This window comes from Zosterops lateralis, assembly GCF_965231275.1.
Source record: "Zosterops lateralis genome assembly, chromosome: 3".
Classification (NCBI taxonomy): Eukaryota; Metazoa; Chordata; class Aves; order Passeriformes; family Zosteropidae; genus Zosterops; species Zosterops lateralis.
In genome coordinates, this window is record NC_139764.1 from 33,618,908 (window position 1) to 33,634,634 (window position 15,727).

At 37.1% G+C, this 15,727-nt stretch overlaps 1 protein-coding gene across 7 annotated transcripts in view; it reads left to right on the forward strand.

Annotated features, from left to right (window-relative positions):
* The window catches only part of PRKD3 (protein kinase D3), a 44,141-nt gene that overhangs the window by 21,161 nt on the left and 7,253 nt on the right, over window positions 1-15,727 (forward strand). For all 7 annotated transcript variants that reach the window (XM_083857112.1, XM_083857113.1, XM_083857114.1 and 4 more), the window contains exons 7-13: window positions 779-856; window positions 2,829-3,012; window positions 4,459-4,582; window positions 7,364-7,441; window positions 9,093-9,369; window positions 12,601-12,653; window positions 13,027-13,099. In XM_083857112.1, the coding sequence (XP_083713238.1) occupies window positions 779-856; window positions 2,829-3,012; window positions 4,459-4,582; window positions 7,364-7,441; window positions 9,093-9,369; window positions 12,601-12,653; window positions 13,027-13,099 (867 nt within the window). The remainder of the gene's footprint in view (window positions 1-778; window positions 857-2,828; window positions 3,013-4,458; window positions 4,583-7,363; window positions 7,442-9,092; window positions 9,370-12,600; window positions 12,654-13,026; window positions 13,100-15,727) is intronic.

Here is a 15,727-nt window from a genome sequence, read left to right on the forward strand (position 1 = left end):
AGGCTAAATTATCAATACGAAAACAGTTGTGGGGGCAGTAGGGAGTTTTGAAATTCGTGGTATTGATGGAGTTGAAAATCACAGGGATGCTCTTAATAAAGGAAAATCCTGTTAATACCAGTAATGTTGCATGCTGGACTTCGTTCAGTAGCTGTGTGTGATACCTCTGGTGCAGAAATGGCAGACATCCAGGTGAGATTCCATCTCCACATCAGGCTAAATCTGGACATAACATTGTTCTGTCTGCCCTGTGTCAGCAAGAAATGGAGCTTGAGTAGTCAGGCAAGTCTGTAACCTGAATGAGAGGGGAACTGGACTTGGGGATTTACTGCGGAACATATTTGCTCTGATGTAGTTGTGTGATCGTAGAGGCCTCTGAGGTCTGCAAGTTGTAGTTGGCAGGTAGGGAAAAATATTAGAGATGAGACAGTTAAATCATATAGCAATGGAAAAAAGGATGTGGAACAAATGAAAGAATGGGAGAAATTACATCATGAGGGAAAAAATATCTGCAGAAAAAGCTACAGAAGTAGCAAACCATTCTGTACTGGAAGGGGAAGTACTGACATAATAAATAGTGGTGGGACAAATCAACATGTGACATAAGGACAGGATCATTAATTTCCTCCTGGACAGGACTTCATCAGTGATGTCTTCAGTTACATGCAGATGTATGAGTCTGAATTGAAGTTTGTGTTGGAAGAAGTGAATGATAAATGTTAGTGTCTGGGTGAGAGTGAGGTTCTGGTATCATGGACTTATTTATCTGCTATTTTAGATTGCAGATTCAACTGCCACAAACGCTGTGCACCTAAAGTACCTCGAGACTGTCTTGGAGAGGTTGTTTTCAATGGAGGTAAGATGAGAAACATGCTTTTAAATAGTGAGACATCTTTTGAGGCTGAATAAGATGCACTAGTATTTAGTTCCCTCATCTTGGAATATTTGACATCTTTTTATTTATCTTGCCACTTTTTTCATGGAGGTCAGTAAAAAGGAAAAAGATACGCTGTAAGACTTGTACTCTGATGACTTAAATTTCTCTTAATCGGTCTTGACAAGTTCTCTATGCTTTGCTTGGGATTGCTCAATGGAAATGAAAAATCTCAAAGCCACCCCACAGTACAAAATTTGAAGATCTGTTGTGATCAGTCTGCTCATTGTTCACCATGAATTATATACTTTAAAACATTAATATCTGAAGACATGTACCATTTTTTATGACTTTCTCACATCTGTGATTTTTACTGGCCAGAGTTAGTTGAGGTGTTTGAGATAAAAGAGAAAGGAGAAAAAGCCCAAGCCAAATCAAACGAAAGAACTCCACTCTAATTTCTGGAAACCTCAATGAAGTAAAACTGCTTTCTGAATAGACCTTGCAGAATTGAAAGAGGAGTGTGTGGAACACTTTTTGGAAGAATCTTTAGATTATTTTTACAAGTTTTAGACCAGTGTTAAGTTGATGAAATATGGGATAGATGAGCAGATAGGCATTAAAAACTGATTGAATGGATGGGCCTAGAAAGTGGTTATCAATGGCAAGTAACTCGTGGTGTACCTCAGGGGCCAACAAAGGGTCCAATCCTGTTCAACATCTTTATTAATGATCTTGATGAGGCAGGATGTACCCTCAGCAGGTTTGCAGGTGACTGGGAGGACTGGCTGATATGACAGAGTTTGTGCTGTTGTCCAGAGGGACTTCAACAGACTGGAGAAATGAACTTGGAGGGTTGTTGGACCAGATGATGTTTAAAAATCTCCTCCAACTTCAGCCATTCTGTGGTTGTGTTGCCTTGTCACGATTGGTGACATGGAGCAGATCACATCAAACTGTACAACTTGATTCAGAGGCTTGGGCAGCAGCTGTGTTAGCTAAGTGGGTCTGTTGCCATTGCACAATATGTCCCATCCATTCATGCCAACTTTCTCCAGCTCCCAGGCTCTTTCCTGGACCTTGAGGTTGGTGGCTGTGAACAGCAGTGTGCAACATGGTGTTGCTGCAGCCTGGTTTTACTGCCCTTGTGATGCTAAGGTGCTAAAGGTCTCATAATTTGGGAACTACGTTTTCATGTAATTCTTCTGAACACATAAGGAGCAATTTATTTTTTTCTTATTTCTCCCACTCTTAATTGAACTCACCTCAGGTAAAAAACAAACACATAAAAAACCCCCCACAAACCAGCAAACAAAAAAACAACCATAAAAAGGCTACAAATCAAGATATTTTTATGTCTTGGTTCTTAGTTTTTCACAGTACCAGTTGTATAGCTTTTGTAAACACTAAATTTCTGCCTGCAGAAAATCAGAGGTAAATAAGATCTGTTCTGCTTTTCTCTTTTCCTGCAATTCCACAGCCCCGTGTTTCTTTCTTACTTTTCTTATTATGGACTACAAGAGCAGGGAGAGCAGAGTTGGCTTTCTGTTAATGGAGAATTTCATTTGCACAGGAATAATTCTCTGGGTCATTTCTAGCCATCGAAAGGTTGCTTTGTTCTGATTACTTGTGGAATAGAATTACTTAATGAGATTTAGTTTTGGACTTTAAGCTTTTTACTCTGTTACTTTCAGTATGGTTTGTATTTTTAGTTGAGTCTCTCTTGCCTTGGCATTTAGCAAGATGAAATTGGTAATGTTCATTAGCATACTCTGCATCTTATAGCAAAAATGTGTAGATTTTGTATATCGTGGTTGTAATTTTATTTTTATTCCATAAGCATGAACTGCAAAAAAAAAAAAAAAAAAAAAGAAAAAGGGTAGGTTTTGGAGGATTTTAGGATTTTTTTTTTAATTGTATGTTTGAAATAATGTTTGACTTGTGTTGTTTCCAGAACCTGCTAGCCCAGGCCAGGACTTGGATATGCCAATGGAAGTTGATAGCAGTGAAATGAACAGTGATGGTAGTCGAGTTCTAGATGATGCTGAAGAGCCCTCTCCTCCAGAGGACAAAATCTTTTTTATGGATCCGTCTGACCTCGATGCAGACAAAGATGAGGAAGCTGTCAAAACAATCAGGTAAGTTATAGGATGGATTTCTTTGCTTAAGATACACATTGCTCAATATTGTGAGCAAAACATTTCCAATTAGCCTAGTTTTATTGCTGAAAGTGTATTTTCCCTTTGCCTGGGATTTCTTTTTTTTTTTTTTTTTTTTAGCTTCTGTCTCAAGAAAGTCTGAAACATAAATAGACTAAAAGAATATAGTCTTTTCTAATAGGAAAAAATGTTATGACAGTTATTGAAGAAATACAACAAGATTATCATGGCTTAAGGCTGAGGCATGCTTAAGGTCTCTGTGACTTGAGCCTAATTTAGTTACTGTTATATATATGTGGATTGAAAAGGCATTAGTTGGGATATGTTAATATTGGCATCATAGTCTATGCATGTTCTGCAATAGTTTGCTTTATTTATCTTGAAAGTGAATTTTTTCTGAAGTCTTTTATCCAATAACTGTTAGCATGATTCCTTAAATCAAATTTGATCTTTTTATTTCTCTATTATTCTGAGTAGTGTCATCCTGATTTTCTTAGTCATTCTTAATAAGATAAGCACAGTTGTATTCAGTCAAACTAAACATCACTGTAGCTCAGGGCTTAATAGCAAATTTGTGAGGGAGAGCATATAATGATACCTCCCAACCTTCAGTGATTTATAGCTCAAGGATCTCCTTGAGTGGGAAGCAAAGTTTGCCTCTAAGTAGGATTTTTCCATTTATTTCTAATCAGATTAGATGCAATTCAGGCTTTTGGCATGATAGCATCCTGTAGTCAGTTCTGTAGTTTAACAGCATGCCATGTTAAAGCATCCTTACATTTTTTGTTTTAAAACTACCTCAGGATGCGTGTTTGCAGATCTGTCAGTGCCGTATGTAGAGCTCTGGTGTTAGGCAGGCACCTCAGTGCTTGGCTTCATTTTCAATGCTCTTAAAAACTGTATGTTTAATTAATGGCTCTCTCAGAGTGTTAGAGATTATCAAACCCTTGTCTGCAGGACAGTTAATGTACCTTAGCATTGACAGAATCTTCTAGTGCAATTGTGATTTGAGTTAACACACCCCAGGTTATGTTTTCGTAATTGAAAGTTTGCTTTGGCAGGGACCTTCATTAACAACAGTATTATGAAGCAGCATAATCAACTTACATAGACAAGAAGAAATAATAGTTATACTGATGTTAGTTATATTTCTGTGGTGTAAAATAGCATAACAGACCAGCAATCTCAGCAGATTGTTTTGAGAGAGGATGATTTCTGTAGGTGTCCTCACTCCAATGTGTTTATTCTCTGTTCCTTAAGTACTGTAGTATTTGCCCTAGTAGACCTAGTAGGAGCTCAGATACCTTATCATATTCATCCATCAACTAAATCTGTATGGGAAGAAAAGGTGTCTGTTCCTAAAACAAGTTGCAGTACTGTTGTATTTTAACTTTTATATATTAAACTGTTGTATCTTCTTTTTAGTCCTTCAACAAGCAATAATATTCCTCTCATGCGAGTTGTACAGTCAATCAAACACACAAAGAGGAAGAGCAGTACAATGGTGAAAGAAGGATGGATGGTCCACTATACTAGTAGAGACAACCTGGTCAGTTACTTCAGTTTCTTAAACTAAATTAAGTTATTTCTCTAAACTAGTGTATTTTATTTCTGATTTAGAGTATCATTTGAAAGAACTTAGCTGTGATGTTGATTGTAAAGAAATCTGGTTCAGGGGAGAAACTGTAATTTATTCAAAATTCTTCATATGGTGTTTGAACTGTACTTTTCCTTCCGCCAATTAAGAAGGAAAAGCATCTCTACATTGTCTCAAATGAAATGCATATGTAGTATTTTTCAGCTTTCCTGAGAAGGTAACATGGAATAATTTATTTGTGTCTTCTTTCTCTTTAGTAGTTGAACTAAATACTTGTGTCTCTTTCTATTCTACTACATGAAAAGGTGGAAATCATAAAGATACTATGTGTACTGAAATGGTTGAGAGTATTATTCTAATGATCTAGGTGCTTGTAAATAGTTATGTGTGGATGTGGGAGCCCTTAATTCCTCTAGCAATTCACTTTAAGAGTTGTGCCTTGACTGTATGTCCTTAGGTGTGCAAGCATCCTCTAAAAAGACTATTGGTTGTTGCCAGTGCTACCAGTAATGAGCTCTTCACTGAGTAGGCAAGCTACTTGGTTTTGTGTATTGAGGAGGAAGACAAGGCAGAATAACGAAGGGTTCCTTAGTATTGTCTGATGGCAGGAAATGAGTCCTCTTTTTTTTTGGTAGATGGATGCAAAGGATGAATTTAAGAAGTTCCCAGATCTCATAGAGAACATTATGGCACATTGAGACTGTCCATGGAAGGCGGTAGAAATACTTTTGAATTCTTTATCTCTGTGGCATCGGATTGAAGGAGACTTAGAGAAGCAAAGTTATTTAAGTTCTTATGAAATCAAGTCAAGGAATGATAGGCAGCTCAGATTACTGTAATGTTCTCACTTTTTGTGATTGTCAGCTAACTGACTGCTGTAAGTGGTCTTTGTGAAACTACCTTAAAAGCTTTTCTTTAAGGCACACTTTTCTAATACCTAGATGTATTTATTGCAATCCAGAATAAGTATCTAGGATATTTTAGATGAGGCTACAGCCAAGACTACACAAAAGTCACTATTATCATCAGCTGCCTCTGGAAAAACTAAGACCAAGTAGCAGACAAAGGTGAGTAGTTACAGCAGAAGTGTTCAGGGCAGACCTGGTATTCAGCTCCAATTTAAACTTTCAGTACAACCAGTATGTTTTTCCATGGACTTTTCTTTTTTTTTTTTAACCTCCCCTTAGAACAGTGATCTGATGAAACACCTTAGCTTAGTTTGATTTTCTTCATCCGTCAGTCTGGCTGCTGCCTCAATGACATCAACTGCAAAAGGCCAGTCACATGGAGTATCCTGACTCAGAGTAAGGTACCTCCAGCCAAACCATCTCACAGAGCTTCCTAATGGGAGGAGACTTCCGTATTGGGTGTTACAACATCGGCTATTTCCCTTGACGGTTCCATTCTCAGCAATGTCAGTCAGACTGTTTCCTATTCCTGAAACAACTGGGCTTCCTATCAGTTCCAGACAGGTTCATTTTAACAGCAGGATCTCTGTGCTTCTTGTGTTCCCTGGATTTTAAAATGAGAAGTTTCTATATCATTCTTTCCTCTTTCTGACCCTGGTCCCATCCTTTCTCAGAGTAGGTTATGGGCCAGATTTTGAATCCCTGAGTAAGTTACCAGCCTTTTTCTTATTTCCTTTTGTTGTGGTTTGAAAGGACACCTTTCCTCCAAAGTCTTTCCTGATTCATGGTTTAATAAAGAGCATATATGTCACAAGGAGGGGTTTACCCTTTTGGTTTCAGCCACTGTCCCAGTGCTGTCTGGGACTTCCTTTTAGTTAAATCCATTTCCGATCTACTTTTCTTTGTCTAACTCCTATAGGTAGATTTGGCTTCTCCTTGACTGAAGTATTTAAGCTCTGCTTAAATATGGCAAAAAACCCCAAAAACCTTTGCTTTTTAAGTTTATAAAATATAAATATAATAGAATAATATTTCAAACATTGTCATCCTAAGTTAGAGGTAAAGGCCTTGGATTTTTGTCTCAGAAAAATGGAAGTGGTTTTCTAACTATGTGAGGGTGGTGTAAGCAAAGTATCTTAAATTCATACAGCCATATTAGCTTTCTAAAAGCTTCTTTGTTTTGAGGAATATTCTTCTGCTTAAATTACAAGAGAGTTAGATACAATAGTTAAACCATGTTACTTTTTGATGGGGGAGATTATTTCTTATTGGTGGATACTTCCACCAAATGGCTATTTAGTTGGTATTATTGGTATCTTTGCCCACAAAGTATTTTTTTCATTTGAATCTCATAATGTGTCTGTTTTGCCACTGTACTGACAGAAGAATTAAGGACTTAACAAGGCTTACTCAGTGCTTGAACCCTTGCAATGTTGATATGAGGGCATAGAGAAAGAAAGCATGACTCCCACACTTGTCACTAAAGTTAAGTGATAGAGATTTTGTGAGGATATGCACCTGGAGTAAAACCTGTATAGTAACTGTTTTTTCCTATGTGAGGTAACTCCGGTTACCACTGCTTTTGCTGTAAGGTAAGTGATATTTATGCTAGTTTGTGGAAATAATTCTTGAGCTTCTTCTTCAATTAAAACAAAGTCTTTGTTCCCAAAGTTTATTTTTTCATTTCTGTAGTCTAAGATTAAACTGTAGATTAGTTTTGAATGATTATCACCATAATGTAAAACGTTTTTTTATTTAAATAATGAGATAGCAAAAGCCATGTGAGAGTTTTATTTCTTACGTAATTGTACTGTGAATTTTGTAGAGAAAAAGACATTACTGGAGACTGGACAGCAAATGCCTCACACTATTTCAAAATGAATCTGGAACAAAATATTACAAGGTAACTAATGATGAGTAATAATTATGTTTCAGTTGATTTATTCAGTGCTTTATAGATATGAAATCTACTTGTGAGCAGTTTACGTATTATCTGCATTTTCCCATCTCTTTTTGAATCAAAACTGTGACCAGGTTAATTGTTGCCCAAAGCCTGTAAGTGAGAAGGACCAAGACTAACTCTGAGAAGTTGCTTGCAGCTCCTGCTCTAATTCCCTTGAGTATGTCTCTCCTTACATTTTTGCATGTACTGTTCTCCTGAATTACCTGGCATATTAAGCTTTCCTCACAATTACCAGAGAATTCCTTTGGCCACCAGTCGAATGAAGGCTTGGATTTTTGTGTTCTCTGAGTAGTGACTGAAAGTTTGCATGCTTATGTGTTTTATTTCAATGTTTCTCAAATTAAATTGCTCCCTACTGTACAACTGAAAGTTTCAAGCAAGATTTAGAGGGAAATTTACCGTATAGCCTTATGTCTGTATAAATGAAGCTTAGTGTATTGTCAATGTAAGATTGTGTTTGGTGGTGGAATATTCAGAAAATGCATTTGAATGTGTAAACAGGACTTTTCCCTTTCTTGTTTTATACCTTTAGGTGGGGGTCCAAATCTTGCAGCTTCTTCCTTTATAACATCTCTAAGATCAAGCCTTTTCTCTGTGCACCCAGCTAAACTTGCCCAGATCCTTTTCATCCCCATCTTGACCAATGCAGTCTCTTCTCAGACCTCTCTGATACTTGTATTGCCCTGTGCATTCAAAACACAGCTGGGTAAAATATGTTCCTTGCTTGTTGTTCCATTATGTCAGTGCTTTTAGTCCTTTCACTTGCCCCTTTGCATCCCTTGTTTTAGCTGCTTAGATCTGATTGTTTGTCTTTGCTGTTAGAGTAATTCACAGTTTTTGCCTTTACATTTATTTGCTCTTCATCTCAATCAGCTGCTGTCTCTTATCCTCCTAATGCCTGCCTGGTGTTCACCTCCTTGTTCACTACTCTTGCAAGTGATGTGCACCTGCACCTTCCCATGGATGTGGAATGTCCTCCTCCAACTAGTGTGAACTTGAAACCATATCTTCCTTCAGATCTCTTCTGTAATACTCTTGTACCATGGTCTTAAACTGACCAGGTGAAGGATAATATGTGTCTACAGATAATATCTGCTAATGTCTGTATGAAAGAGAATCTTCACCCAAAACGATTCCTATGCAGAAAGCAGTGCTTACTGATTAGCCTGTATAACTGCATCCTCTCCTTAATGTTACTGTTCCACTTTTTCCCCCTCATGCTCTTCTCTGCCTAAGCTGTATAAACTGCAAGGGGAAAATGGTCATTCTCTAGTTGTGCATCACTTACCCGTGCAGTGGGGGTGTGTCTCATGATGAATATAAATGTGGCTTGAGTAGAAAACAGTAGTTGTACATAGAGAAAGAACTCTGGTGGGCCTGAATGTCGGTCTAGGCTTGTATATAGGAATTCAGAGAACTTGGGTGGGCAATGGTCATGTGCAGTTTGAATTTATTTATGAAGCTTGGTGTTCCCCTTTTGTTTTTTTGATATATTTAATTTGGTTTCTTTGCAACGCTTGAAGTTACGAGTGTTAGTATATTAAAATATTATGTGTGTTTTCATTTTTTAATTTTTAATATCTTTCTTCAGGAGATTCCACTTTCAGAAATTCTCCAGGTGACTCAGCCTCGAGATTTTTCACACGTGGTGCAGGGCAGCAACCCCTACTGTTTTGAGATCATCACTGACACGATGGTGTACTTTGTTGGCGAGAACAATGGCAGCACTCATCACAGCCCAGTTCTTGCTGCCTCTGGAGTTGGACTTGACGTAGCTCAGGGCTGGGAGAAAGCCATTCGCCAGGCCTTGATGCCAGTCACTCCTCAACCTAGTGTTTGCACTGCTGCAGGACAAGGAAAAGATCACAGTAAGCAGGCAGACAAGGCTTACTTACATCATATGCTGAAGCTGCTGATGGTAGTGATTCCTTTGGGAAAAGTGCTTATTTAGACTGAAGTATATTGTCTGTTAATTATCTGCTGAATCAGGTGCATCATTTTCTATGAGTCTCTAAAAAGTCGCCCTCAGTTTTGTGGAGAGTGGGCAAATCCTTTAATCTGTTGTAGCAGAAAGTACTAAAGAATCAGATTTACAATATGAATGCAGAGTTTTATTGTGGGACCACTAAGAACACACACAGATGTAAAAAGGGAGCACAGATTAGATATTTCTAATACACATAACTCATGTAAATAAATACATTCAGATTATATGCATACACTTTGAAAGAACTAAATTTAGATTTTTTTAGATGTTACATATATATATTATACATATATATAAGTATGTTTTTTAAATTCTGTGAGATGTCAGTAGCAAAGGAGAATAAAAGAAGTTAGTGTTGCAATGTAAATACCATCAGTGATGTAAAAAACTTTTTCTGAGCTGTGGGTAGTTATAAAAAGTACCCTGTTCTTCCTTCTATGCACCTTCCCTCCCTTTTTCCCTCTGGCATAGGATTATATTAATTATCAAGGCTTCACTAAACTTCTGTATTGTTTTCTTTCTTTTAAGACATCTCCTTATTCCTTGAAACAACATTCATTCTCATTCTGTAGTGAGATTTATGCTTTCACATTTTAGTTTCCTTTTGAATTCCAGCTACTCTTTAATCTCCTTGCAGTAAAATTTTCTTTTGCAGAAGATTTGAGATCAGTTTCTCTGTCTCTGATATCTGTCTACTCTGCATCAGCAACAGTTAATAACATGTAAAAGGTAGTCTGAGGTAAAGGCACTTTCTGCAAATGCAGTAATGGTCTAAAATAGTAAACTATGAAATGCCAGAACTAGAATTGGTATTTAATTACAGTAAAGAAACATACCTGTGAGATGGTACCTCATACCTGGCTTTATACATACATAAAATGCCACTTTTGTTATGGAATTTTTAGTTTCCTGTATATATATATATGTGTGTGTGTGTGTGTGTGTGTGTATACACACACACACCAAAACTCTCTTTGTTTTCTAGCACCTAAGGCTTACTGTTGCTGACAGACTTGGACACTTGATTTTTCCAAAACAAATAGTTAAATAATAACATTTCATTGATATTGGTAGGGAATAGGACTGCAGTGGTAGATGCTGAGGGAAAGCATTTTAGTATGTTTCGGATTGTAGGAGTATAAGAAACTACTGTAAGTCAGAGAGTGGCATTTACATATTTTTAGATAACTCAGGTTGGTTTTTAACCTCTCAGAAAGCCACAAAAATCTGTTCTTCCCTCTTCTTCCTACAACTTCTGAATCATGAAATGTATCTCAAGAGTCTTTAAGATAATTATATTTTAGTTAAAAAATGTCTTAAATACATGCTTTAAATGGAAAGACCAAAAGAAGGAGGGAGACATTTCTAGTGCTTGAAATACTTGCAGCAGCAGGGAATTTGTAGTGTCAAAGTGTCCACAAGGCACTATCTTGTTATTATATACCACCTTGTGGCCAGAGAGTTAAAAATGAGGATGTTCTTCCAGTCTGACCCATGGCTAAGAATCCTCTGTAACCATGTGCCTGATGTTTTGAGTGGAGTATTTCTTTGTGGAGTGATTCTGAGCTCAAATGAGAGAGAAAGTAAGCTGTTTACCTGCTGTAGATTACATATTGAATGGTGGCATTACTAATTTCTTTACAAGTGACTACTTCTTAGCCCTTACTCTTGCACGTCTCTGACACTAGAAAAAAGGATTTATTTGGAAGGAATAACTCACTTTTTACCTCTGAGTTATTTTGTATTCTGTAGTCATCTCTGGACAAGGGTTCAGTGTGTTCTGTTAAGCACTTTGAAAAACTGTGTTTATTTTCCATGTACCTTGCAGCAGTTTTTGTTGACCTTAGGGATTTTTTGGTCTGACTTCTTTATTGTTTTCCCTTGAGTTCTGCATAGTTACTTCAGTACTGACTTGGTTATAGTTAATAATCACTAGGCATATGCAAGACTCAGAGTTAATATTTCAGATGTGGAACTCAGGGTGTCTTTGAGAATTAGTATTTGTTCCTGTCTTCTCTCTATAAATTTCTTCTTTGAGATAAAGCACAGGTGGCAAAAATCAGAAATCTCTTTTCTCAAAATTCTCTTTAGGATGATAAAGGCTCTTTTCAAAGTGCTAGTAAGTCTATAGTGTGTTTTCTATCTATCTTGTAGATTAGTTAATTTTTTTTTCTTTAAGTTAACATAACGTCACAGAATTGTTAGGGTTGGAAGGGACCTCTGGAGATCATCCAGTTCAGCCCCAGTGACAAGTCAGGGTCCAGGTTACACACAAACACTTCCAGTTGGGTCTGGAATGGCTTCAGAGAGAGAGAGACTCCAAGTGGTAGATGTCTGTTAGTCTGAGATGCTTTACTTTGGCCTCAGAAATCAGAAGAGAGGGTATTTCTTGCCTTCCTTGGTGTATCTCTTCTTGCCTGTGCATCAGTGTTATTCCTGTAATGAAAAATTCATGTCAATGTCTGCTGCAGACTGAAGAATTCCTGATCTGATACTTCTACTTGGAAATAACACTCCCTGGATGTGAACATGCCCTTATATTCCAAGGATTGATATGCTTCTGTAGCTTATCAATGAAACAAAGATTTTTTTTTCTATCTTGTGGGCTTTATTGCTTTTTGAATTATCAGTTATTCTGTTACTTGGTTCCCTTGATTTTTTTTTTCCTTTTCTTATGCATTAATTCTGTATATCTTGGTTCTGCAGAAGATAAGAAGCCACATTCATATGACTATGAGGGACCTACCTGCTCCTCTTGCATGCATTTTTCTTTATTGCTACCAGAAATCATTATTCAGTTAATGAACTGTGATACAATTGCTATTGCTTTTGGTTCTCCAGCTGTCTATTGTGTACAGACTTGTATTGTTCTACTACTTTTGTAACCAAGAATAGGACAAAAAAAGATAACTATTCCCAGAAAAACTTCCAGGGTTATTTATTTAATGAATTCCAGAGAATGAAGTTTCTGGAAAATAACGCTAAAAATCACTTCACCAATACTGGATTAGAAGTCAGTAGAGGGTGTTTGTTGATTTTTGTTTTTCCACTCTTTCTAAAAAAAGTCTGCCCTTTTTATTTACTTACTTGGCTTTATCTTCTTTTTTTGCAGAAGAATTGTCTCTAAGCATCTCTGTTTCAAATTGCCAGGTCCAGGAGAATGTGGTGAGTCATGTGCATTGTATTACAGTGATATTTGTTTATCTGAGTATTACACAGTAATTGTTAGTAGCAGGATGAGAAAGCAACACCAGAGCACTGTAGGTTAAAAAGTCCATGTTATATGCAGGAGATAACCTACTTACCTGCCATGGCTGGTAGTTTTTATGAATGCATGTCTCTGCTTTTGGTGCAGCTCAGTGGATTCTCCTCAGAAAAAGTTTGTTGTGTTTTCCCATTCTATTCACTGTAATGATGGTGCCTTTTAAAGAGTTTGGTTAATGTCAAATATAATTACAGCCTAGCCAGTAATACCTAATGCAGTCCTGAACATTTTAATGACTCCTGATATTTGTGATTTCTTTTTTTCATGCATTAGGATATCAGCTCTGTGTACCAAATATTTGCTGATGAAGTGCTGGGTTCTGGTCAGTTCGGTATAGTATATGGAGGTAAATTGCTTTATGTTCCATTATGCATTTATTAAGGTAAAATGTCTGCTTGATAAATTTATCCTTTTCATACTTACTTAGCTGTAACTAAAACATCTAGGTGAACCTAATCCTTGTTAAAAGTTTTGTTTGGATTACTTGTGTGTGTCTGCGGTTTTATGTAAATATTTCTTACAATTAAAGTCTTGCATTTACAGTTTTGCATTGGCATCCTAATCAGTTTAGAATGTGCATTGAATTTTGACCGCAGTTAAATACAAAGCAATCCAATTTGGATTTTTTTAAAATTGCAAATTCTAACACTGTTGATTTTGTTTACAGTAGTGGAAGTCATATATTTGCTGTCAGTTATACCTGTTTTAAATGACAGCTGAGAGATGTGGCCAAAAGCAATTAGAAAAACACATAGTTTATGGTTTGACAGTATGGATACAAACATACTGACATATTTGATGCAAACAAATTTCTGTCAGCAGGGTAAAGTAGGTAAAGTAGAAAGACGTGTTCTTTACCAAGGGTGTTTGTCCTAGGTTTCAAGTCTAGTATTATCACCTAGTTTTTAAAACCTCCTGTTGCATCATTTAACTTGTTTTTAGTATGTAATCACAAAAAAAAAAAAAAAAAAAAAAAAAAAAGAAATACTAGAAATGCATATGAACTCTGTTTCTATCTCTCTCTCTCTCTTTTTTTTTTTAATCTTGTGTTATATCTCAAGTGTTGAGAAAACCACAGACCATAAATCTGGAAAGAAAGAAAAAATCATAAGTAATGATTTACAAGTGGTAATCTTTCTGCTTCTGTCACGTTTTCTTTCTAATCAGGAAGTAGTGTGGCTATGATTTTTCTGTGTGCCAATTGTGTAGTTAGATACTTATTACTTCTAAACTGCTTGGTGGAAATAGAGTTTGGTCTGGTTTTACATCACTCTTGAAAGAGGTCAGGGTTTTTTGCCCCCTCTATATTTCTTAAAGCGTTGTGTGAATCAAAATGTCCTCCCTCTCTTATGAATAGAAATTAACAAATGCAGACACTTATTTTAATGATTGGATTTTTTTCCCAAAATTGTCTTGTAGATAAATCTCAGCTTGGTATTTTGCATGATTCAATGCTTACAAGGGCTTGTCAGTGTAATAAACACTTCTAAAAAGTTTTCATTAATTTTTTTTTTTTATCTGATGAGGACTTAAAATATATAGGATATGCTTACTTCTTAATATAAAATCACAATCTGAAAGATTATGAAAAGACAGTATAAAAGATTATGATTTTGCTGGCTCTACACACTTGCTTAATTGTTGCTGGTATTTGGGGAGACTAGATCTAATAACTTCTTGTATTGGCTTATCTGCCCCTGTGTAGTCATACTGAAATAATGATAACAATTAATGGAAAAATTAAGTTGCTTTCGTTGTTATGGGATTTGGATTGGGTTTATCTTTTTGTTGTGTTTTTTGTGTCCTCTTTTTTTTACAAACATTTCCAAAACTGCAAATCAAAACTTAGAGGATATAGTTACTTAACTCCTGCATCAGTGAGAAGAGTTTCCCTCTGCTTTTCCTATTTTGATTAGTTTGAAAGATCTGAAAAAGGGAGACAGAAAAAACTACTCTTGACATTTTCTTACTGATGTAAAACTTGCACTGAAAACTGGCTGGTTGTGTTTTGTTTAACAAAAGGAATTTTCCAGCTGCTTTTCTGTTACTCTTCATGGGCAGTTTTTAGCTGTAGTCTAGCTTGTGTAGTTAGGTGTTTTTTTAGATGGATTGGTTTGCTTTACATTCTTTAGCAATCTAGCATTTTCCTTCTGTGTTTTGCATCTAGTTTGTAATTGATTGTATTTGTGCTACATTTCAGTGTAATTTCCTTCATCTGGTGAAGATAAGCCCTTAATTCATGATGATGTTAAAGGCAGGTGCAATGGTTGCTTGGTGGAGCAGTTCCTGTGCCCTGCCTAAGCCCTGGCACCAGTGCAGACCAGGGAGCAGCAGGGAAGGCTGGCTGCTGACCTGTAGCTGGGCTCCCCACAGCAGTGCTGATAGAACCTTCTGTGCCACTTGCACTGTAGCCGTGTGTGTCATCCCTTCTCCTAAAATGGCTTCAAACCCTTCACCGTGTGCATAATGACACTTTGGTGAAGACTTACTGTTCTGTCGTAGTGTATGTTAAATGTCTCCGATTTCCAGGGTCTTGCAGTGTGTGATCCCATTAACCTCTCTGATGTGACTGAAAGAGACCAGTTCAGCAGCTGTGGAGAAGCTGGGGAAGCATTAACAGCTCCTCACTTAGCCCTGGACACAGCCTCCCTGTGGGTTGCAGAATGCTTCTCATGTAGCTGAGGCAGGTTGCAGTGAGGGATATGTGCTGCTGTCAGCATGGTGCTTTTCTCACCACCTTTTCTTACCACAACCTTTTAGAGCTTTTTGATCACAGCAGACTGCCCTGGGTGTTCATTGTATTGCTGTTCTTTGGGGCACTCTCGTGTTCCCATAGAGTATTAGGTGTGTAATTTCCTGTGCACGTGCAGCCCAGGAACTCATGAAACCACTGGAGTGGGTTTGTAGGTCTGTCTTCATTTTGGCCTTGAATTGTTGTTGTTTTTACTGGAAGGACAGTGTTTTGTGGAGTAGT